This window comes from Lissotriton vulgaris, chromosome 11, assembly GCF_964263255.1.
Source record: "Lissotriton vulgaris chromosome 11, aLisVul1.2, whole genome shotgun sequence".
In the NCBI taxonomy this organism is placed as follows: Eukaryota; Metazoa; Chordata; class Amphibia; order Caudata; family Salamandridae; genus Lissotriton; species Lissotriton vulgaris.
In genome coordinates, this window is record NC_141699.1 from 541,084,761 (window position 1) to 541,105,250 (window position 20,490).

A 20,490-nucleotide genomic window follows, 5' to 3' on the forward strand; every position below is an offset into this window, starting at 1 on the left:
CAACAGTCCCAATAGACTTTCACTTAAATAAAGTGGTCATCCTTTTATATTACTTCTATAAACCAGCCATGTCTGCAGAGAGATGCACTCACTGGATGTCCACAGGTGTATAAAGCACTTCACAGAAAAAAATGAATGCTTACATACTTAAGACTGGCTGTTTGTCTTTTTCAGCCATCAATCTGGAATAGGCTACCTGTTATCCAAACAAAATATTGCACACTGGCTCTCTGCTTTTATCACCTTTTGCCATACCATAGAAATGAGTCTGCTCCAGGGTAGAGTACGGGCATGCTCCACCAGAAGCATGGCAACAACAACTGCACGCTATGCTGGGGTTCCTTTATACGATCTTTGCTGTAGAGCCAGGTGGAAAAGCTGGCACATGTTCACCAAGTACTATTCCCTAAATGTGAATGTAGCAGCCGACTCATGGTTGGGATTAGAAGTTCTATGCAATCTATTTTAATATGCGTCCTGCACTGTTCAAAATGTATGGACTGCTTGCTATACAAACATTCAGACGTGAATCTTTGAAAGATCCAATGTTGGAAAAATATATTAGTTACTTAACCTGTAACGCCAGTTCTCCAGAGTTGGTATGTCATATAGATTAACATGCCATCTACCATCTCTCATTTTTATACACATTTGTGAAATTAAATCTCAGCAGTGGTGATCTGCAACAGGAAGGCAAGAGCTCAACTCTTTCACCTCTGTGGCTGAAATATGAGGTTTCTTTTTTGCAACTTTTATTTATTGAAATTCAAACAACACAGTGTCCTGAAGAGGAATCGCAAGACATCGCGGGTGGGGTCCTGGAAGAGAATACATTTTGTTTTCAAATGTCTTTGATGTGCTCCTAAACAGACACTGTTTTTGTGCCTATGGCTATTTTGACACAGTCTTCTCCTACTTAAAGTGATGACTGGGAATTATTCAAGCATTTGAATCGATGAAAGATACTAAAGGTAGAGAACTGAAGATACAGGTAAGTAATTAATTTATTTTTGATGTTTGCTTTTATTGTTTTTATGTGCCTTATTTAGGCCCTGCACAATTTTCCACTTGAATATGGAATTTTTGAGACTGGTATGCTCTGTGCCCCTTCTGATTGTAAGTTTGAAGAGTCCAGGCAATGGCAATATTTACCTGTAAGTCTAGGCAACAATATATATTTTGATCCCATGGCAGGGAAAATGCATATGGCCAAATAAAACCTGTAATAATGCACACACATTTGCTTATTTATTGCTACAGTGCAAAGGCTAAATCCAAGTTTATTACCACTGTCCAGCAGTATTGACATGTGAAATGCACTGTTTACTGCCTTACAGGTAACAATTACTTTACATGGTGAATCCGCTCTTTCAGTAGTCAGGAGGCCTCCTCAGTGTGATTTTACTGCATAAATGTAACCCATTGAATCTGGATTTTAGTTACATAACTTTATATCAAAGCAAATGCACATGAAGAAACTGCCTTGTCATAAACTATGTATGCAGATGTGCAGAATATGATATGATATTTATTACTGTTGGAAGGGAGTAGGTAAGGGGCATCATGACCCTCTAGAGAATTTACCTCTTGTTTGTCATGGCCTCTCCACACTCTCAACAATGATAATAAATAGCTTAGTACACTTTGCACTTCTGAATATACATTCTATAAATATGTGTAAAAACATTTTTAACTTATCAGTTGGTGCTCACTAGATCCTTCATCATCCTGGGCTTGTTTCTGCCTTTTAGATCTAAAGGAACCTACAGTAAAAGTGGGACAGGCCCTGGCCGGGGCAGGAAACGGAAAATTTCAGTTCAGTCATTGTCATCATTGGAAGATGGGCACCCAGGACGACCAAATGTTACTCAGTACAGCAGGCAAGGTTGTGGCACCTTGAAGTTTAATAAGAAAACCAAAGGGCTCATCGATGGCCTCACCAAATTCTTTACCCCCTCCCGTGATGGAAGGAAAGGCCGAGTGGATGTGGTGGATTACTCTCAGCAATATAGGATCAGGAAAAAAGGAGTGCAGAAGACCACAGACTCTCACTGGCTGGCAGGTGAGCTATGAGTAAAGCAGTGTTTTTCTTGCAGGGTTTCAACATTTTTCCATAGAATGTTTGCAGTTGAGGTTAAGGTGTGCCTCAAATGATGCTTAATGCCACAGTTTTTGATGGTTCGGTCTTCTGTAAAACACGAGTGTTTCTATTGCCCATTATATTGATGCCCATTGTCCTGGCTCAAAAGGATGGAAAGATGCATTGGTCTTAGCTGAATCTGAGCATCTCATCTGCTTTTCACAGCAGATATCAGGTGGAAGTGTGTTCTCACTGATCCATACCGACTTTAGCATTAAAGGTAAATTACCAATGTTCACCTATTTTGACTGAAAATCAGTTTGCATTGAATATGTTAACTGCTAACTGCCACTGTTCTAGTCTGTCAGGTGTTCCATCAGTTTGCTTTTGTTTATGCATTTCCTTGACATGACCTAAGGTTATTTAGTCCCCAAAATATTTTGTATGCTAGGTTGGAATTACGGTCTGTGCCCATATACCTTCTAAATTGTTTTTTGTCCATTCTTTACGTAGGATGAACATGCAAATATTTTTAGATCGAACTGGGCTCCTACTCTTCCAGAGCTATAGTTTTGTGGCCCCTTTATCTAGTAAGGTAATCCAGAATCCAGGATCAGGATTTGAGCTTGGGTGGGGTGGCTGTTATGTGAAGTGTATAAACTGAGTTCAGAATACACTGTATCTTTTTAGGTAGCCATCAGCTTCAATTTCCTATGATGCAATGTACTGGCAATTTGCTACTCACCCTCCGCCCCCTCCCCCTCTCCCCCCTCCCGCTGACTGGACCCCAGAACACTTTATGGTTGCAACCTATATTTCCTTTAGGCTGTATAATCAAAAACAATGGTTTTGTCGAGTGTATGTACAATTTCTTTTAAGAGGAACTATTACTTTGAGTATTGGTATGCACACTTCATAAATGCTATCTGCAAAGGAACAACTGAATACCTAGCAAGGAACACAGACGTAAATTGGCGAGTAGTCTTTTATTTTTATATAAATTAATGCATTTATATGTACTCGCAAGTTTATAAACAAGGCTGTCAACACAAGGTGAATTCTAAAGTGATGTGTACTAAAGTGACATTTGTGCTCAGTGGTAGGACATAGTGCATAAAATATGTACAAGGTGATTACAAATATAGTTTATACAAGGAAAAGGCAATGATGACATCCAGAATAATGCAGCAGAACAGTGACTCTGGAGCTTATACAAATTATTCAATCATCTCCACCCAGAGACTTGATACATCTGGACCATATAAGAGCGTCAACGTTAAAACCCAAACAAGGTTTAGTTAAGAAGTCAAGACGGGTCTTCATCTGGACAAGTGTGGGTGAGGAGGGGATGACAGCCTACGGATAAGGAAAGTATAAATCAAAATGTGTTCCATATGCAAACCAGACATGGCACGTAAGTCAATGCTACGGCATAAGTGACACAACTCACCATAAGCAAATTAATCGTGATTAGAAGGTAATCAAGGTTCAACCAACCAGTTGGAGCAATATGTTGGGTGAACATAGGGGTATTAGTTAATTGTACACCCTGGTCCTGCCTCAGGTCGCTGGACCACACATCTAATTACTGTACAACCAGGTATGGGTGGAATAACTCACCCTGAGAAATCACTAGGTCATATGTATTAGTCTCATCGAAATTCGTCCAACTCACTGCAGTCTGCATGGTGAACATAGGGATATTAATTCAATGTCCGCCCTGATCCCACCTCTAGTTACTCATGTACATTTCTAGACAACTAGGGTGAAAGAACAAGAGAGGCCAACTCACCAGCCGATATCTTGCTGCTGGTGTGTGAGATCTAAAAGAAGCGGATAGTGACGTGTGATCAGTCACGCTAAGTATGGGCAAACATAGTGAAATGTCCGGTAGAGGCTCTCACCGAGACGCACTTAAGGCTCCAGCCAAGACCCACTCGAGCTTTTTTTTAAAAAATAAACTGATTTCTTCAATGTGCTCGGTAGTTTGAATGCGAAGCCAGGCAAGCGTCCTGGAGCAGCGCGCCAACTCTTAGCAAGCGCCGACATGAATGGCAGGCTTAGGATAAAGGCAATGTAGTTCATGCAAAGCCAGCGCGTGTGACACAGTGCGGCGGGCAGCAACTACATGCCGGTACACTGTTCGTTTACGGCGTAACTATGCAACGAGGCATGCTCGGTAGTTTGAATGCGAAGCCAGGCAAGCGTCCTGGAGCAGCGCGCCAACTCGTAGCAAGCGCCAGGAAGAATGGCAGACTTAGGATAAAGGCATTATAGCGCATGCCTGCCAGCGCATGTGGTGTGGCAGGCAGCAGCTCCATGCCGGGACACTGATCGTTTATGGCGTAACTTTGCAACGAGTCATGTGTCACTTGTCAGGCAGGCAGCAGCTACATGCCGGTGTATTGATAGTTTACGGCGTAACTAAGCAATGCAGCACGCGCCACTTGTCAAAGCATAAACATTCACGGGCAGCAAAGGCGCTGGGGTCGGAATTGGTAATACGTACAAAAGGTGGAAGTGCAAGTATCTATTACATACCATGTCCATATTAATACATGAAGAAACACGATAGTGACCACCTTTTTCATGAATAATCCAATGATTGATAATCAAACACAGTAGATAAAATCTGCAAGTTGCAAGCCAAACAAAGTGGATAAAATCGAATCAAGAAATTACAATAAAATGACATACAAGTCGTACAGTCTTGTGTGTGTTACATTAGGAAATAAGTTAATGAGACTCTACCAATTGCAGACAGTTAGTAGGTGGCACATAGGATACATACATAATCGACGTACAGTTAACATGGTAACAAGGTGGATGGTACTTATATGCTACTTGGTACATATGCTGTGCTATAGGCAACATGTCAAAAGTATGCCGACTTGATCTGGGCCAAATTCCAAAAGCGAGGTCACTCCCCTAGCCCGCTGTAGAGTACAGGAACATATACAGTAGGTTGGACTTATACATAGTATAACAGTAGCATAGCTACAACTACTATAGGAAGTAATGTAACACAGTAATGAATAGGAAAAACGTTGTCACTTTATTAGCTCGTCCAAGTCATTAGATATAGTCCAAACTCCATCCAATCAGGCGTCAGCACCACCTAGAACCTTCTCTCCAGAGGCTCAGAACCTCAGATTTTCTACTGCACATTGTGTGAAGAGTGTCTCCCTGAGCTCTGCTCAGTACTTAAACTCTTCTTTTCAAGAATTCCACTTACAGCTTCTCAGCGATGTCTACTACTAAGAGATCACTCTTCAGACACTGTGAGGATTGTGGAATATTACGTCTTCACTCCGAGGATCCTCACAAGAAATGTGTGTTCGAGGCATATGAGCTGTAGATTGTACACTTAGCATTAGATCGCCACCTGGTGTTGGGCTCGGATGATTGCATGTTGTTGTCGTCTTGGAAGATGTCTTTGTAGTCATGAGATAGGTGACTCCTCTCTTGGGCGATAGTGCGCATGGGCATCGGCTCCATCAGTAGATTGTTTTTTTTGCCACTGGGTTCAGATGGAAGTTTTCCGCTCCGGCTAAAAATAGACTTTTCAAGCACTTCGAGGCGCAAAAAACATCCTAAAAACTTACCAAACTACTTCGACATCGACTAACATCGTTTCGACTCCATCAGCTCGATTCCGGTCGTCGACGCGGGCCGTTGGGCCTATCCACGCCGTGAGGCCTACACCTCATGGAAAGGACGCAGTTCAAGAAATGCCCGGGTGTGGAGCAAAGTTTCCACACAGTGACCACCACGAGGTCTGCAATCTGTGCTTATTGCCAGAACACGACTAATCAAGCTGTACAGCCTGCGCGTCCTTTCGATCCAAGAAAATCATCAGAGATCGAAGAGCCCGTCGACACGACATGCAGAGATGAGCTCCGAACCGGTGGATATCTTAGACGAGGAGGTTCCGCTCGTTCCTGAAGAAGATTCCGATGATCTCCAGATCGTATCAGAGGCAGACGACTCAGATTACTCCATACCATCGGGTCAGCGCGTGAGTACTACTGCCCCTGCACCACACACAGCACCCAGATCGAAGGCAAAGGTCAACACTCCGCCTCTGGGGCCCAGTCGTGACCAAAAAAACACTTCGACAGCCCCGCCATCGAGCCCAGCTCCGAAGAAAGTAACTAAGCCTTCCGGTAGCTCGGTACCGGGCAAGCCGCACATGCCGATCCCACCAGCTCCCTCTGCACCGAAACCGAAAGAAGTCTCGGCTCCGAAACCGTCGACTTCTAATGACAAGGGTACGAAGCCAGTGTCCGACGCCTCGAAGCAGACGAGACCAGCTTCCACTCCGAAGAACTCTTCTTCGGTGCTGAAACCGACATGGCCTGATTCTGACGCGTCCATGACCTCGAAACATCCTACGACACCGAAAGCAACACCTTCGGTGTCGAAAACTACGCCAAAGGACACTAACAGCTCCTAAGGCTAAAGACAAGCAACAACCTCGTCCGGTACCGAAAAAATTGACGCAGACAAAGGCTCCACAAGGAGAACTCTTCCAGCCAGATCCTCTGCAAAAGAAGATCGACATTGACCCAAAGACAGGTCAGGTGTCCACTACACCTCACAAGAAGAGGCAGGCAGATGAAACATCCACACCTGTGGTTCCTGCCAAGAAGAAGGACTCTGCCACATCCCCTATGCACCCTTCTTCACCTATACTTCCTTCTCCTTCATCTCCTGCTCCTCTTAACAATTCACCACAAATGTCTCCTTCACATTCTCCTCTTTTATCTTCACACTTACCTCAAAATGATGATGAGTATAATTTACGAACAGGGATAGTCAAAGATGAGCCTTTCCCATACCCTACAGATGATACAGACCGGGAGTACCCAAACCCACAGGATATACCTGATATTCCTGATCCACAGTCATACCCATCAAAACCTTCTCCCCCAGAAGATAACATTGGCTTTGGGCACCTATTGAACAGAGCTGCCATTTACCATGGGGTCACTATGCATTCTGACGAGGCAGAGGAAGATTTTCTATTAGACACATTTGAACAATCTCAGAGATCTGTTCAAATTCTTCCTATGATCAAAGGGGTCATCAAACATGCTCCAGAAATTTTTAAAGACCCTGTACGTACTAGAATTTTAAACCCTAGAATTGTGAAAAAATAGAGGCCTGCACCTGCAGATCCAGCCTACATTAAAGGACAACTACCATTAAATTCACTAGTTGTGTCAAATGCTAGGAAGAGAGCAAACTCACAAACTTCAGGTGAGGCAACCCCACCTGACAAGGAATCCAAGGTCATAGATGCCTCAGGCAAAAGAATAGCTGCGCAAGCTAACAACATATGGCGTATAGCTAATACACAAGCCCTCCTTTCACAATATGATAGTTCTCTTTATGATCAGTTAGAGAAACTGCTAGAACATCTACCTGACCAATATAAGGCACAGGCAACTGATTTTATACAAGAAGGCAAGCTTATTTCTAATGCCTCAATCAAGTGCGTACTAGATGTAGCAGATACTGCATCTAGAGCTGTAAATACTAGTGTCGTACTTAGAAGACATGCATGGCTATGCATTTCAGGGTTTAAACAGGAAGGGCACACTACCATTTTAAATCAACCCTTTAATCAAAACCAATTGTTTGGTCCAGAAGTAGACACAGCACTTGAAAAAATGAAGAAGGATACAGACACTGCCAAATCTATGGGAGCTTTACAGTCCACACAAACTAGAGGTTCCTTTCGTCGCTCCCTCTATACAGGGGGCTCCAAACAAACTGGTGCAGACAATACAGCATCCTTCAAATCTAACACACAAGCATCCTCTAAAAAGGGATATTTTAGAGGAGGATATAGAGGTAATAACAATAAAGGAAGAGGTTGAGGTAACAACAGTAATCAAACCTCTTCCGCCACAAAACAGTGACTTCCCTCTGCTCCCCCAACAGCATTCCACTCCTGTGGGGGGCAGATTAACGCAATAACTGCCTGTCTGAAACTCCATCACAACAGACAGGTGGATACAACAGATTATCCAGTATGGCTACTGCCTAGAACTTACAGCAACACTCCACACACACCACCCAGGCAGCGTCCAATGTCTACAGAACACCTTACTCTGCTCAAACAAGAAGTTCTGTCACTTCTACAAAAGGACGCAATACAAATAGTTCCTTTACAAGAACAAGGAACAGGGGTTTACTCGCTGTACTTTCTAATTCGCATGAAGGACGGGACACTAAGACCAATTCTCGATCTCAGGCCCCTCAATCATTACATACAATCAGATCATTTTCATATGATGACTTTACAACAAGTGCTCCCACTGCTGCAACAAAGCGATTTCCTTACAACACTAGACCTATAGGACTCCTACTTCCACATTCCTATATATCCTGTTCACAGGAAGTATCTAAGGTTTGTGCTAGAAGGACATCATTATCAGTTCAAAGTCCTTCCATTCGGCGTGACAACTGCACCACGAGTATTAACAAAGTGCCTAGCAGTAGTAGCAGCACATCTCAGGAGACAACAAATACATGTCTTCCCTTATCTAGACGATTGGCTCATAAAAGCCAAGTCATTCAATCAGTGCGTTCAACACACACATCAGACAATTCAAACATTGCACGACTTAGGGTTCACCATCAACTACACCAAGTCGCACCTGCAACTTTCTCACATGCATCAGTATCTTGGGGCTACAATAAACAAGTCTACAGCTCTAGCATATCCCAGTCCAGCAAGGATACAGAGCATTCAAGCCTTAGTTACAGTTTTTCAACAGCAACAATCTCTGCATGCCAGAGTGTTCATGAGAAGTGTTCATGAGACTAATAGGCATGATGGCATCTTCATAGTCACAGTATGTAGTGTGGAAGGAGACTCCCTCCTACAAATGAGTGCGCTCAATTTACAATGAAACACTCGGGTTTCTTCACCACATTTTTGAGTTTCATCCGTATTTATTCCAAATGTTTGCAAATCAAAAATCCATTTAGTAATCCATTTGATTATTGTTTTGTAACACAGTTTATTACAGGTTATCTTGCCAATGACCAATACATCTTTAACACCCAAAGATGTATTGATCATTGGCAAGATAAGATTTGCAAACATTTGGAATAAATACGGATGAAACTCAAAAATGTGGTGAAGAAACCTGAGTGTTTCATTGTAAATTGAGCGCACTCCTTCCACACTACATACTGTGTTTTGCAAGACAAGGGCAGGACGCCTTGTGACATGAGTTGCGCCAACAGTTAATTCAAGTATACTTTGTTAAAAACACTAAAGAAATTTGAGTGCACTAGGATAACAATTTTCAAGGCATCTTCATAGTACCATATGCAAGACTGCAAATGCGTCCGTTACAGGAATGTCTAGCACAACAGTGGAACCAGGCTCAAGGTCAACTAACAGACCTGGTGTTGGTAGACCGCCGCACACATCGCTCTCTGCAGTGGTGGAACACCAAAAACTTGACAAAAGGGCGGCCGTTCCTCGAACCTGTTCCACAGCTAGTGCTCACAGCAGAGGTATCCCTTACAGGATGGGGAGCCCATCTCCTACGTCATACAACTCAAGGACAATGGAACAGTCAACATACATTGCTCCATATCAACCATCTAGAGCTGCTAGCAATATTCTTAGCACTCAAAACATTCCAAGTACAGAACAAAGCTGTCTTGATCCGGACAGACAACATGACAGCCATGTATTATATACAAAAACAGGGGGTACACACTCTCTACAACTGTCCCAGCTCGCACAGAACATTTGGAGATGGGCCATTCCACAAAATATATATCTGTTGGCAGAGCACCTTCCAGGTGTTCACAATCAAATAGCAGATCTGTTGAGTCGGCAGACACAACAAATTCACGAATGGGAACTACATCCACAGGTTCTTCAACCATTCTTTCACAAGTGGGGTCATCCAGACATAGATCTGTTCACCACACACGAAAACGCAAAATGCCCAACCTTCGCCACCAGGTTTCCACACCCGCTGTCCAAGAGCAATGCGATATGGATGAACTGGTCAGACAGATTTGCGTACGCTTTTGCGCCACTACCACTAATGCCATTAGTAGTACGCAAGCTCAGACAACAGTCTCTCAAACTAATCCTAGTAGCTCCCACATGGGCACGCCAACCGTGGTTCACCACACTGCTAGAACTATCTCTAGATCCACACCAAAAGCTACGACTGACTCCATCCCTGCTCACTCAGAACCAGGGAGATATCCGACATCCAACCCAAATCAACTGAGTCTGGTGATCTGGCTCCTGAGGTCTTAGAGTTTGGTTATCTGAACCTACCACCAGACTGTATGAACATTATTAAGGAGGCCAGAAGACCTACTACCAGAGCTTGTTATGCTGCTAAATGGAAAGAGAGATTTGCCATTTATTGCAACAATAACCAAATTGATCCCCTCGATGCTCCCATCCAGAATATCATTTGTTACCTTTTACATTTACAAAGGTGTAACTTGGCATATTCATCCATACGCCTGCACCTTGCAGCAATTGCAGCATATTTACAAAACAGACAACATCTGTCTCCTTTCAGAGTACCTGCAATTAAAGCATTTATGGAAGGATTAAAAAGAATGATCCCACCCAGGTTGCCACCTTCTCCAGTATTGAACCTAAACATTGTTCTTACAAGGCTCATCGGACCGCCTTTTGAGCCTTTACATAAATGTGAACTGCAATTTCTCACGTGGAAAACAGCTTTCCTTATTGCGATCACCTCTCTTAGAAGAGTAAGTGAGATACAAGCATTTACTATACAAGAACCATTTTTACAACTACATCGTAACAAAATGGTTTTAAGAACTAATCCAAAATTCCTTCCAACAGTAATAACTCCTTTTCATTTAAACCAATCTGTAGAATTACCTGTGTTTTTCCAAAACCCAGACTCTGGCGCAGAAAGGGCTCTACACACATTAGATTTTAATAGAGCTCCTCTCTACTATATAGATAGGACTAGGTCTTTTCGAAAAACAAAATAACTGTTTGTGTCTTTCTCTCCACCTCATAAAGGTAACCCATCTCTAAAGGTGGCATTGCAAGGTGGATTGTAAAATGTATACAAATATGCTATCAAAAGCAAAACGTACATTAACAGTTCCTCCTAGAGCGCACTCAACACGCAAACTAGTAGCCTCTATGGCTTTCTTAGGAAACATCCCCCTAGAGGACATATGCAAGGCAGCAACATGGTCTACAACACACACCTTCACTAAACACTACAGTGTTGATGTGCAAGCCAAGCAGCAAGCTGCAGTAGGCCAAGCTGTCCTTAAACCTCTCTTTCAAACTACTGCAACAGATACAGGTGACCACCGCTAGGGGAGACACTGCTGCACAATCGATGCTAAGTGTACAATCTGCAGCTCATATGCCTAGAACGGAAAATGCTACCTACCAGTATGCATCTGTTCTTGGCATGTAGACCTGCAGAGTTGTACACGCCCTCCCGCCTCCCCGGGACCTGTATCTGTTCCAGGTTTATCTTACTTAGATACACACACATGGACATCTTTTTTTCTTTACTTCTACTAACTCCATCATTTCCCATCATGGCGAAAAGCAATCTAAGGATGAAGCCGATGCCCATGCGCATTATCGTTCAAGGGAGGAGTCACCTATCTCGTGACTACAAAGACTTCTTCCAAGACGACAACAACATGCAATCATCCGAGCCCAACACCAGGTGGTGATCTAATGCTAAGTGTACAACTCTGCAGCTCTACATGCCAAGAATAGATGCATACTGGTAAGTAGCATTTTCCTTAATGCCTACATCATTACCATCAGGTGAGAGACTGTAAAATATGCAGGACTTTTCTTCAAAAGACCTTAAGGGACAGAGAAGGTTGATTACTTCTGTGGCTACTGAAGCTTAAAATGAAGGATGACCCAGTTTCTGATGTAGAGAGTGATTCCTCTCTTAAGACTGTTGCCTCTAATAAAAAGGCTAGAGAGGCGGGGTTGACTTCTCCTAAGGTCAAGGTACTGAGAAAGCATCACTCTTCCAAACGTGATGACCAGCTTTCATTGTCAAAAGGGACTTCTGCTCCCCCCAAGGGTCACTCTACATCGTCTACGTCCCCCAGATCCAAGTCTCAGGTGTCAAAATCTCTGTCAGAGTCCTTTTTACCTGAAAAAAACTGGCCTATCGTTGATAGGCTCGTCGTCAATTCCGCCATCGACGAAGTCCTCACGTCACTACTATGACGACGACTACTTTTTCTTCGCCTAAGCCTGCTATGTTGATGTCGTTAAAGTCTTCTCCGTTGACGCTGGTTTCAGTGATGGTGAAGCTTAAGTTAGCTGCTTTGTCTTCATCGACGAAGATTAAGAAGACTCTTTCGTCGACGGGCGCTTCTTCGTCGACACCTCCAACTCGCATCCATATATTGTGGTCTGTTAAAGCAATACAATTCTTTCTTCATCAGCTGGGGGAAAGTAACTGTCGGGGCTGCCAAGGCGATCCTATGATTGAATAGGAGACGTCATTGTACGTCCGTGTCCGCTTTATTCGTAGAATTGTGAGTTGGATGCATCAGCTGACACCTGCCTGAATATTGCTGCAAAGTGGGATGCGCACAGTATAGCACCTCAAGTCGTTTTGCTGCCACCCTTCCCCCTGTCCTGATGAAGACCCGCCTATGAGGCTTACTAAAATGCACAATTGTTAAGGGTCGAAACGTCGATGTTGTTGTCTTAATTAGTCCTAGCAATTCCCTGACTTGAACAGAAAATCGTATTTTATGTTGGGATGTTTGCAATGAGTTGTGGACTTACATGCTAAATATTGTTTTTGTGTTTAATTTATGTCGCCTCTGTACAGCACTCTGTGACATATCACTACCAGTCACTAATTGTACCACACAGCCACTGGCTCACTCGCCGTATGTGTTTCATGTCTTTTGACAGCCCTCTTTTTTATTGATTTGCATTTATACAAATATAATGTAAAGAAATCCAGTTTTTGGCATAAATTGGTTGTTTTTTCTTCCTTTATCTTGGTGTGTTACTTTATATGATTAAAACGTATTGCCTTTAGAGTATTAAGTACCATATGCAAACTAGTTCATCTCCCCGACAGAACCACTGTTTTTCTTTAGCATACTTACTCAGGTACTGAGGGTTACTGAGTTACCCCGTTATCTTTATGGACATAGATGAAGAACAAGACTATGACTATTATTCAGAGCCACATTTCCAATCGCAGTCTGAAAATCCGACTGCACAGATGCCTTCATCACTCATTTCAAATTTGCAGCACATGCTGGATGACTATTACCACTGTTTCCCTCTTTCAGAGCCAGCTTCTTCGGTTCCTCAAACACCTGTTACTCCGCCTTCTTCAATCATTGCGCCACCCCCTCCTACTTCTCTGGTGGCATCTAGTGCTCATATTATGGAGGACACTCATTCAACTGATGAGGACAGGGAAGTAGGGGAGTAAGACGATAGATCCCTACTTACTGAACGGGACAGTTACCAAATTCAGACACTGCCACTTGCCACTCTTACTCCTGTAGAATCTCTGCCTGTGGATATAGTTGGGTTTCATGTCCTCATGGACAGATTATCTAAACTATTCCAGCCCCCTATGGTTTCAAAGGATGAGGATTGTTTTTTATATGAGTTCAAGAGTCAACCACAAAAACAGGTGCGGGCGATTCCTATAATAGAGTTCATCTGGCAGGAGGATCTGAAGGTCATGAAAACCCCTGCCATTCCTGCGGTCCTGCTGTGCTTGGAGAAAAAGTACAAGGCACCAGACAATTCACCAGCCTGTTTAATTGGTCAACCGAAGCCGGATTCGATTATTTCGCTGGCGGCTCATCGTCGTCCTAGGAATCCCTCTTCTCCATTGTCGACTCCTCCTGACCAGGAAGGCATCTGCCTTGATGCTATTGGCTAAACATGTTCAACCATGGAAGCAACTACGGTCCGTGCGTCTAATTCCCTTGCCATTCTAGGCCGCTATGATAGGCAAATGTGGTCGGACATTTCTCATTTTATTGATCTGTTGCCTGAAGATTAAAAATCAAAGCTTTAAAGATTCTCCAGGAGGGGGAGAAGATCTCTACCGAGATCATTGATTGCGCAGTGGACGTCTCTCCCACAGGGTTTCGTCAATTGGCAGGTGCAGCAGTTCGTCGAAGGCAGGGTTGGTTAAGGGCTACCTCTTTTCGCCAAGAAGTGCAAATAAAAATTATTGAAATGCCTTTTGACGGAGAATCAATTTTTGGACAGCACATAGATGATGCCCTCCAGACAATTAAGAAAGATACTGACACTGCACGTGCTCTGGGCACTTTACAATTTAAAAAACAGCCTTTTCGTGGAGCGAGGGGTCGAGGTTCCTCCTATTCCTTTCGTGGAGGTTACAATCAGAACAGACAGTATCAAGGACAACAACGTTACTCTTCTTCACAACAACAGCAAACGTATCGTCAACCTCCAGCTGCCTCCTATAAGCAGTACAGAGGAAAATCTTCCTACAGAGGCAGAGATTCTTCAAAAAAGCAGTGACAGCCACCACCTGCCTACCACTCTGCCTAACAACTCAGCCAAAGTTGGAGGACGAATCTCCCTTTTCTTTTCAAACTTGTCTGCCATCACTACAGATCGGTCGGTTTTGGACACAGTGTCCAGAGGAAACACCCTGGAATTTTTAAAATTTCTCCCAAATTCTCCTCCCAGAGGTCCACCTCCTGCACATCTGAAGGAACTCTTAAGCCAAATCAAAGTAATGTTACAAAAAGGAGCAGTTGAAGTGGTTCTTACTCATCAAGAAAAAATCTGGGGATTGGTGCCCCATCCTGGACCTTCGTTCCCTCAACACATTTCTCAAAAAATAATCATTTTGAATGTTGTCTCTCCAAGAAGTGCTTCAGTTTCTGTCTCCAGGAGATTACATGACAATACTGGATCTTCAAGATGCCTATTTTCATGTCCCCATCCTACCCAGACACAGAAAATTCCTGCGCTTCAGAGTGGCTGACAGAGACCTCCAATTCAAAGTCCTCCCCTTCGGCCTCTGCTCTGCGCCCTGAGTGTTCACCAAGGTGATATTTTTGTGATATTTGTGGGGTATTTGTAGAGCGCGACGTTCGCTCCGGAGGGAGCATCTTGGCGCTGGTGAACTTAGATGAGCCGGTCCAGGAGGAATTAGATGGAAGCCTTAGAGTAGTCATCCGGGAGATTAAAAATCCATGTTTTCAAGAGCTTTCTAAAGGGTTTTTCCTGGGTTTGTTGTCTGAGGGCTTTGGGCAGTTTGTTCCAAGCTTTAGTTGCGAGGAAGCTGAGGGTCTTTGCACCCTTCGTTTTCAGGTTATATTTCGGAAGAATGATAAGATTGTCGTCGGTTGAACGACGGTGACGGCTGGGCACGTAGTGGAGAAAACGTCTTGTGAGGTATTTAGGGCCTGTCTTATTGTAGGCACGAAATGCCATAATCAGGATTTTAAAAAGAATCCTTTTGTGGAGGAGGAGCCAATGAAGCGAACGGAGCGCTGCAGAGATAGAGGACCTGCGGGGGAGACCTAGGACTAGACGGGCGGCTGTGTGAAGTACGCTCTGCAGTTTAAGGATGGTGCTCTTTTTGACTCCTGCGAGCAAGCCGTTGCAGTAATCCAGTCGCGAGATTATGAGTGCGACTGTCACCGTCTTTCTGGCATCGATGGGGAGAAAGTCAAAGAACTTTCTCAAGGATCTGATCGTTCCAAAGCATTTGCCAGCGACGGTTCTGGCATGCTGATCGAAGGAGAGTTCGGAGTCAAAGATTACACCAAGATTCCTAGCTGACGACACTGTCTGGGGGGGCAGCAGAATTATCTGGCCACCAAAGTGCTGGACAGAAGGTAATATTGGTGCCAATCGGGAGGATCTCCGTTTTACTTGAATTACATTTCAAGTGGTTATTGTCCATCCATAAAAATACTTCGGTCAAACAGAGTTTCAGGTTGAGTTCAGCTTTGGTAGATAGTTTGTCCAGGGGTACAATGAGTTGTGTATCATCGGCATACGAGGTGACAGGTATGCCGAATGATTCTATCAGATTAAGGCGAGGAATGAGATAGATGTTGAAAAGGAGAGGGCTTAGGATAGATCCTTGCGGGACACCTGAGGAGACAAGTTTGTCTTTAGAGTGGAATGGGCCCAGAGTAATGGTTTGGGAACGGTCGGACAGGAAAGACGTAATTCAGGAAAGAGCGGAGTCGGAGATACCAATGTCCCTGAGTCTACTGATGAGGATGGTGTGGGAGACGGTGTCAAACGCCGCAGTTAGGTCGAGAAGGATTAGGATGGAGTTTTTTCTCTGGTCTTGTAGAGTTTTTATGGTATCAGAGAGTTCAATGAGGGCAGTTTCTGTCGAATGCTTAGGGCGGAAACCAGATTGTTGAGGGTGAAGAAGGTTGTAATCATCAAGATAGCGTTTCAGCTCGCAATGGACTAGATGTTCCGTGATTTTTCCCAGAGCCGGGAGCAACGAAATAGGGCGGAGGTTGGTAAGATCCGTCGGGGGTTTATTTGCCTTCTTCATAAGGGCTTGACAATACCTTTTTTCCAACGGCTGGGTACTGTACCTGAACTAAGCGAGGAATTGATTAAGTAGTTAATGGTAGGGTTAACCTCATCGATTAATTGGTGAAGAATCTTGGGGGGACAAGGGTCGGAAGGAGCGCCAGATTTGCAGGCCAGGATGGCTTTTTTCGACTGCTCAAGAGTGACAGAGGAAAAGCAACTGAGCTTGCAGTCAAGGGGGGCCAGTGAGGGGGGCGCTGGGGAAGTAACGGGGGAAGGAAAATTACTTTGGATCGAGGCAATTTTTTCCTCGAAGTAATCAGAAATTTGATCGCAAAATTTCTGGGAAGGGGGGATTTCAGGCTGGAGTGCTTTTGGTTGCGTGAATGATTTAACAATCGTGAACAGGACCTTCTGTTTTTGGCCTGCATTTTTTATAGCATTGACGTAGTAGTTTTTTTTAGCCAGTTTGATTTTTGAAAGGTAGTTTTTCCTTGTCGCGATATAGGAGGTGCGATTAGTGACCTCATATGTCTTCCGCCATTTTCTTTCTGCCTTTTTACATAGCAGATGCGCGTTTGCAAGATCTGGTGTGAACCAGGGGGCATTGGTTTTGGTTTTGCCTCGGGAGGTGCGGGGACGTGAGGGCGGGATTCTGGATTTGATTTCTTGAGTAATCCAATTGTGAAAAAGATCGGCGTCGGTATCGACGTTGCCGGAAAGGATGGGGGCTTGAGTTTGCATTGTAGGGTTAAGAGTGATGTTATCCTGAACCTTTTTCCAATTAATGTGATTGTCGAGGTTTGAAACAGCTTTATTTCGCCTGGATAGGTTTTCGCTCGGAATGTGAAATGGGATCAGGGAGTGGTCAGACCAGATCTGAGGTAAGGGGGATAGTGTGATCAGGAGGGGTGAATTTGTGCAGACTCCATCGAGGGTATGACCAAGGGAGTGGGTGGGTGAAGAGACGAGTTGCCTAAAGTTGAACATCTCGAGGGTTTGTGTGAAGTTAATGGTATGAGTGTCTGTTTTCGATTCTAAATGAAGGTTAAAATCGCCGAGGAGGGTGAAGAATGGATATCTAAGTGAGAGTTGGCCTAAAGAATCGTACAGTGAGTCGAGGAACTCAGATGCGTTACCAGGTGGGTGGTAAATAAGTCCGCCTGAGAATGAAGTGTGCTCGCTCAATTTAATGGAGAAGCCTAATCCTTCAGTCTTTTTTAGAGGCTCAAGGCTAAAAGTGTGACAAGGGAAGGAGTCTTTAAGGATGATTGCGACACCTCCGCCTCGGCCCTTGGCTCTATCTGCCCTGAAAAGGGAGTAGCCCGGGGGAAGAGCAACAGCAATATCAGGGTTACTATCTGTTGTTAGCCATGTCTCAGTTATCATGAGGCAGTCGAAGTCGGACTCCAAGATAAGATCGTGTATATCTTGGTTGTGCTTGCACATGGAGCGTGCGTTGATCAGGCCACCTTTAAAGAAAGGCAGAGGGGCCAGAGGTGTATTGGCCGAAGGGGCAGCAGAGTGGAGTTCAGTGGACCAGTGGCATAGTTTGCAACTGACTGGGCCTGAAATTACGGTTAGGTCGAGTGTACATGGACAGTGCTTGGTGACTTGTAGCTGGCGGAGGTCGTTGGGCTGGTAGGAAATGCGGGGGGTAAATTGGGCAGAGTATCCTGCGCCTGTCGCGGTCTTGTCGCGGACGGGCGCAGACGGGCTTGCCTTAGGCGCTCCCGCTGCGCTCGTCCTCTGCGCTTCCGGTGGCAACACATGATGTGGCTGAAGAAGGGGGTGTGGCCTGCAGTGTGGGCGTGGCCCAAGGTCTCGCCGGAATGGCGTCTATGTGGTCGTTGCAGCCGGCGCTTAGGAGCGTTCTCGGCTGTTTAGAGGAGGGCTTAGGTAAGCTTTTGTTTCTACAAGAGTACACAGAAATAAACAATTTTTAAAAATATCAGCTCTAAAAGCTCCCGGCGTGTGCCTGCGGAGTCCGTTCAGTTCTAAGGCGGCGCTCGGTTTGGCGCTTTTTTATCTGGTTCCAGGCAGAGGGGGCGTGGCCTGCAGTGTGGGCGTGGCCCAAGGTCTCGCCGGAATGGCGTCTATGTGGTTGTTGCAGCCGGCGCTTAGGAGCGTTCTCGGCTGTTTAGAGGAGGGCTTAGGTAAGCTTTTGTTTCTACAAGAGTACACAGAAATAAACAATTTTTAAAAATATCAGCTCTAAAAGCTCTAAAAGGTTTTGGCACCGGTGTCAGCACATCTTCGCCAAGTGGGCGTTCAAATTTTTCCTTAACTAGACGACTACCTTATCAAGGCACAGTCATTTGCAATGGCAATGAGACACACTAAAATATGCCGGTCTCTATTCCAGTCACTGGGCCTGTCCATAAACCTGAAGAAGTCACACTTCACCCCCTCTCAGGTTCGGACTTTCTTGGGAGCCATGATAAATACTCAGACAGCAAAGGCGTATGTCTCAAACTAAAGACAACAACAGATTTCCAAGCTGTCATCTCTTCTACGGGCAAGAAAGTCTGTTTCTTTTCGAAAGTTCAAGTCGCTTCTGGAATGCTATCTTCCTGCATTCCCTTAATTCCCAACTGCCGTCTCAAAATGAGACCATTACATTAGGAAATCGACAAAAAATGGCATCAGATCTCAGGGTCTTTCGACGATGTGATAGTCATCACTTCTCGGATGCACAATGCGTTGCTATGGTGGATTTACAAAACAAACTTGTCAGCAGGCCGCTCCTTTTTAGCAGACGATCAAGTTTCATCCTTACAATGCTTCCCTCGAGGGATGTGTGCGCATCTTCAGGGCCTCACATTGAAGGGCAAATGGAATGCTCTGCTACAAACTTGGAACATAAACTTTCTGGAGTTACTGGCAATATTCCTGGCATTACGATCTTTTCACACCCTTCTTCAAGGTGCTTTAGTGTTGATCCGGACAGCCAACAATAGAAGCATGCATTATGTGAACAAACAAGGGGGCAAAAGATACACTTTGCTCTACCTTCAAGCACAGCAGATGTGGAACTGAGCGATTTGACATCAAATAACTTTATCAGCAGTTCATGTTCCGGGAATGTCCAACGCTCTGGCAGACTCCCTGAACAGGTCAATCTCGTCCAACCACGGGTGGGAACTTCATAAGTCACATCAGAACATGTAGATATTTTTGCTTCTTTTTTCCTTGTTTTTATTTGAGTTTTTTCTATCATGGCTCTTCCCTGGAATGTTTCATGATGATGTTGGGTGGTCGGTTTCTTTTTGTTCTTCTTTCCGATTCTTCTGATCATAGGTACCATTTTTCTAAACCGAATATATGGTTTGGAATGCATTCAGTTTTAAAGATTGATACGCTTGAGATCCTTGAGTAATGTTAAATTTCTCTTCATTGATGGTCTATTTGCAAAGATGTTTGTTAACCTGAGTAATGACATGTCTATAAGATCTGTATGTCATGTTATGTATTGTTGCCTGACTGGATACATGTTACGTTTGCAGCCCTGAGGAAGCCCTTTTCAGGGTGAAACTCATTGGCTGCATCAGTGCTTCGCTGTCTTGAATCAAGCAACCATTAAAAAAACTTGACTAACCGCATTGAAGAGTCCGGAGAGAACATGTACTTGTTTAGCGTCTGTGCTGTTTTACTTATTTGTTGCCCCTCTGTTCTTTCTTTTTGTATGAAATAAAAAAACAAGAGAAACAATGGAGGATTATATTAGAAAGAGAAAATAAACTGAGTCAGGTGAGGAGTTCTACTCATTGTCTGAGGGAGAAGGAATGAGTACAGAAGTACAGATGTTGGAAGAAAGAGAACTAAGAAAACCAAACATATAGAAGAG

General features: G+C 44.2%; 1 protein-coding gene across 2 annotated transcripts in view; it reads left to right on the top strand.

The window, feature by feature from the left end:
- The window catches only part of KAT6A (lysine acetyltransferase 6A), a 1,442,101-nt gene that overhangs the window by 464,734 nt on the left and 956,877 nt on the right, over positions 1 to 20,490 (top strand). For both annotated transcript variants that reach the window (XM_086943585.1, XM_086943586.1), the window contains exon 7: positions 1,752 to 2,062. In XM_086943585.1, coding sequence (XP_086799711.1) covers positions 1,752 to 2,062 — 311 coding nt within the window. The remainder of the gene's footprint in view (positions 1 to 1,751; positions 2,063 to 20,490) is intronic.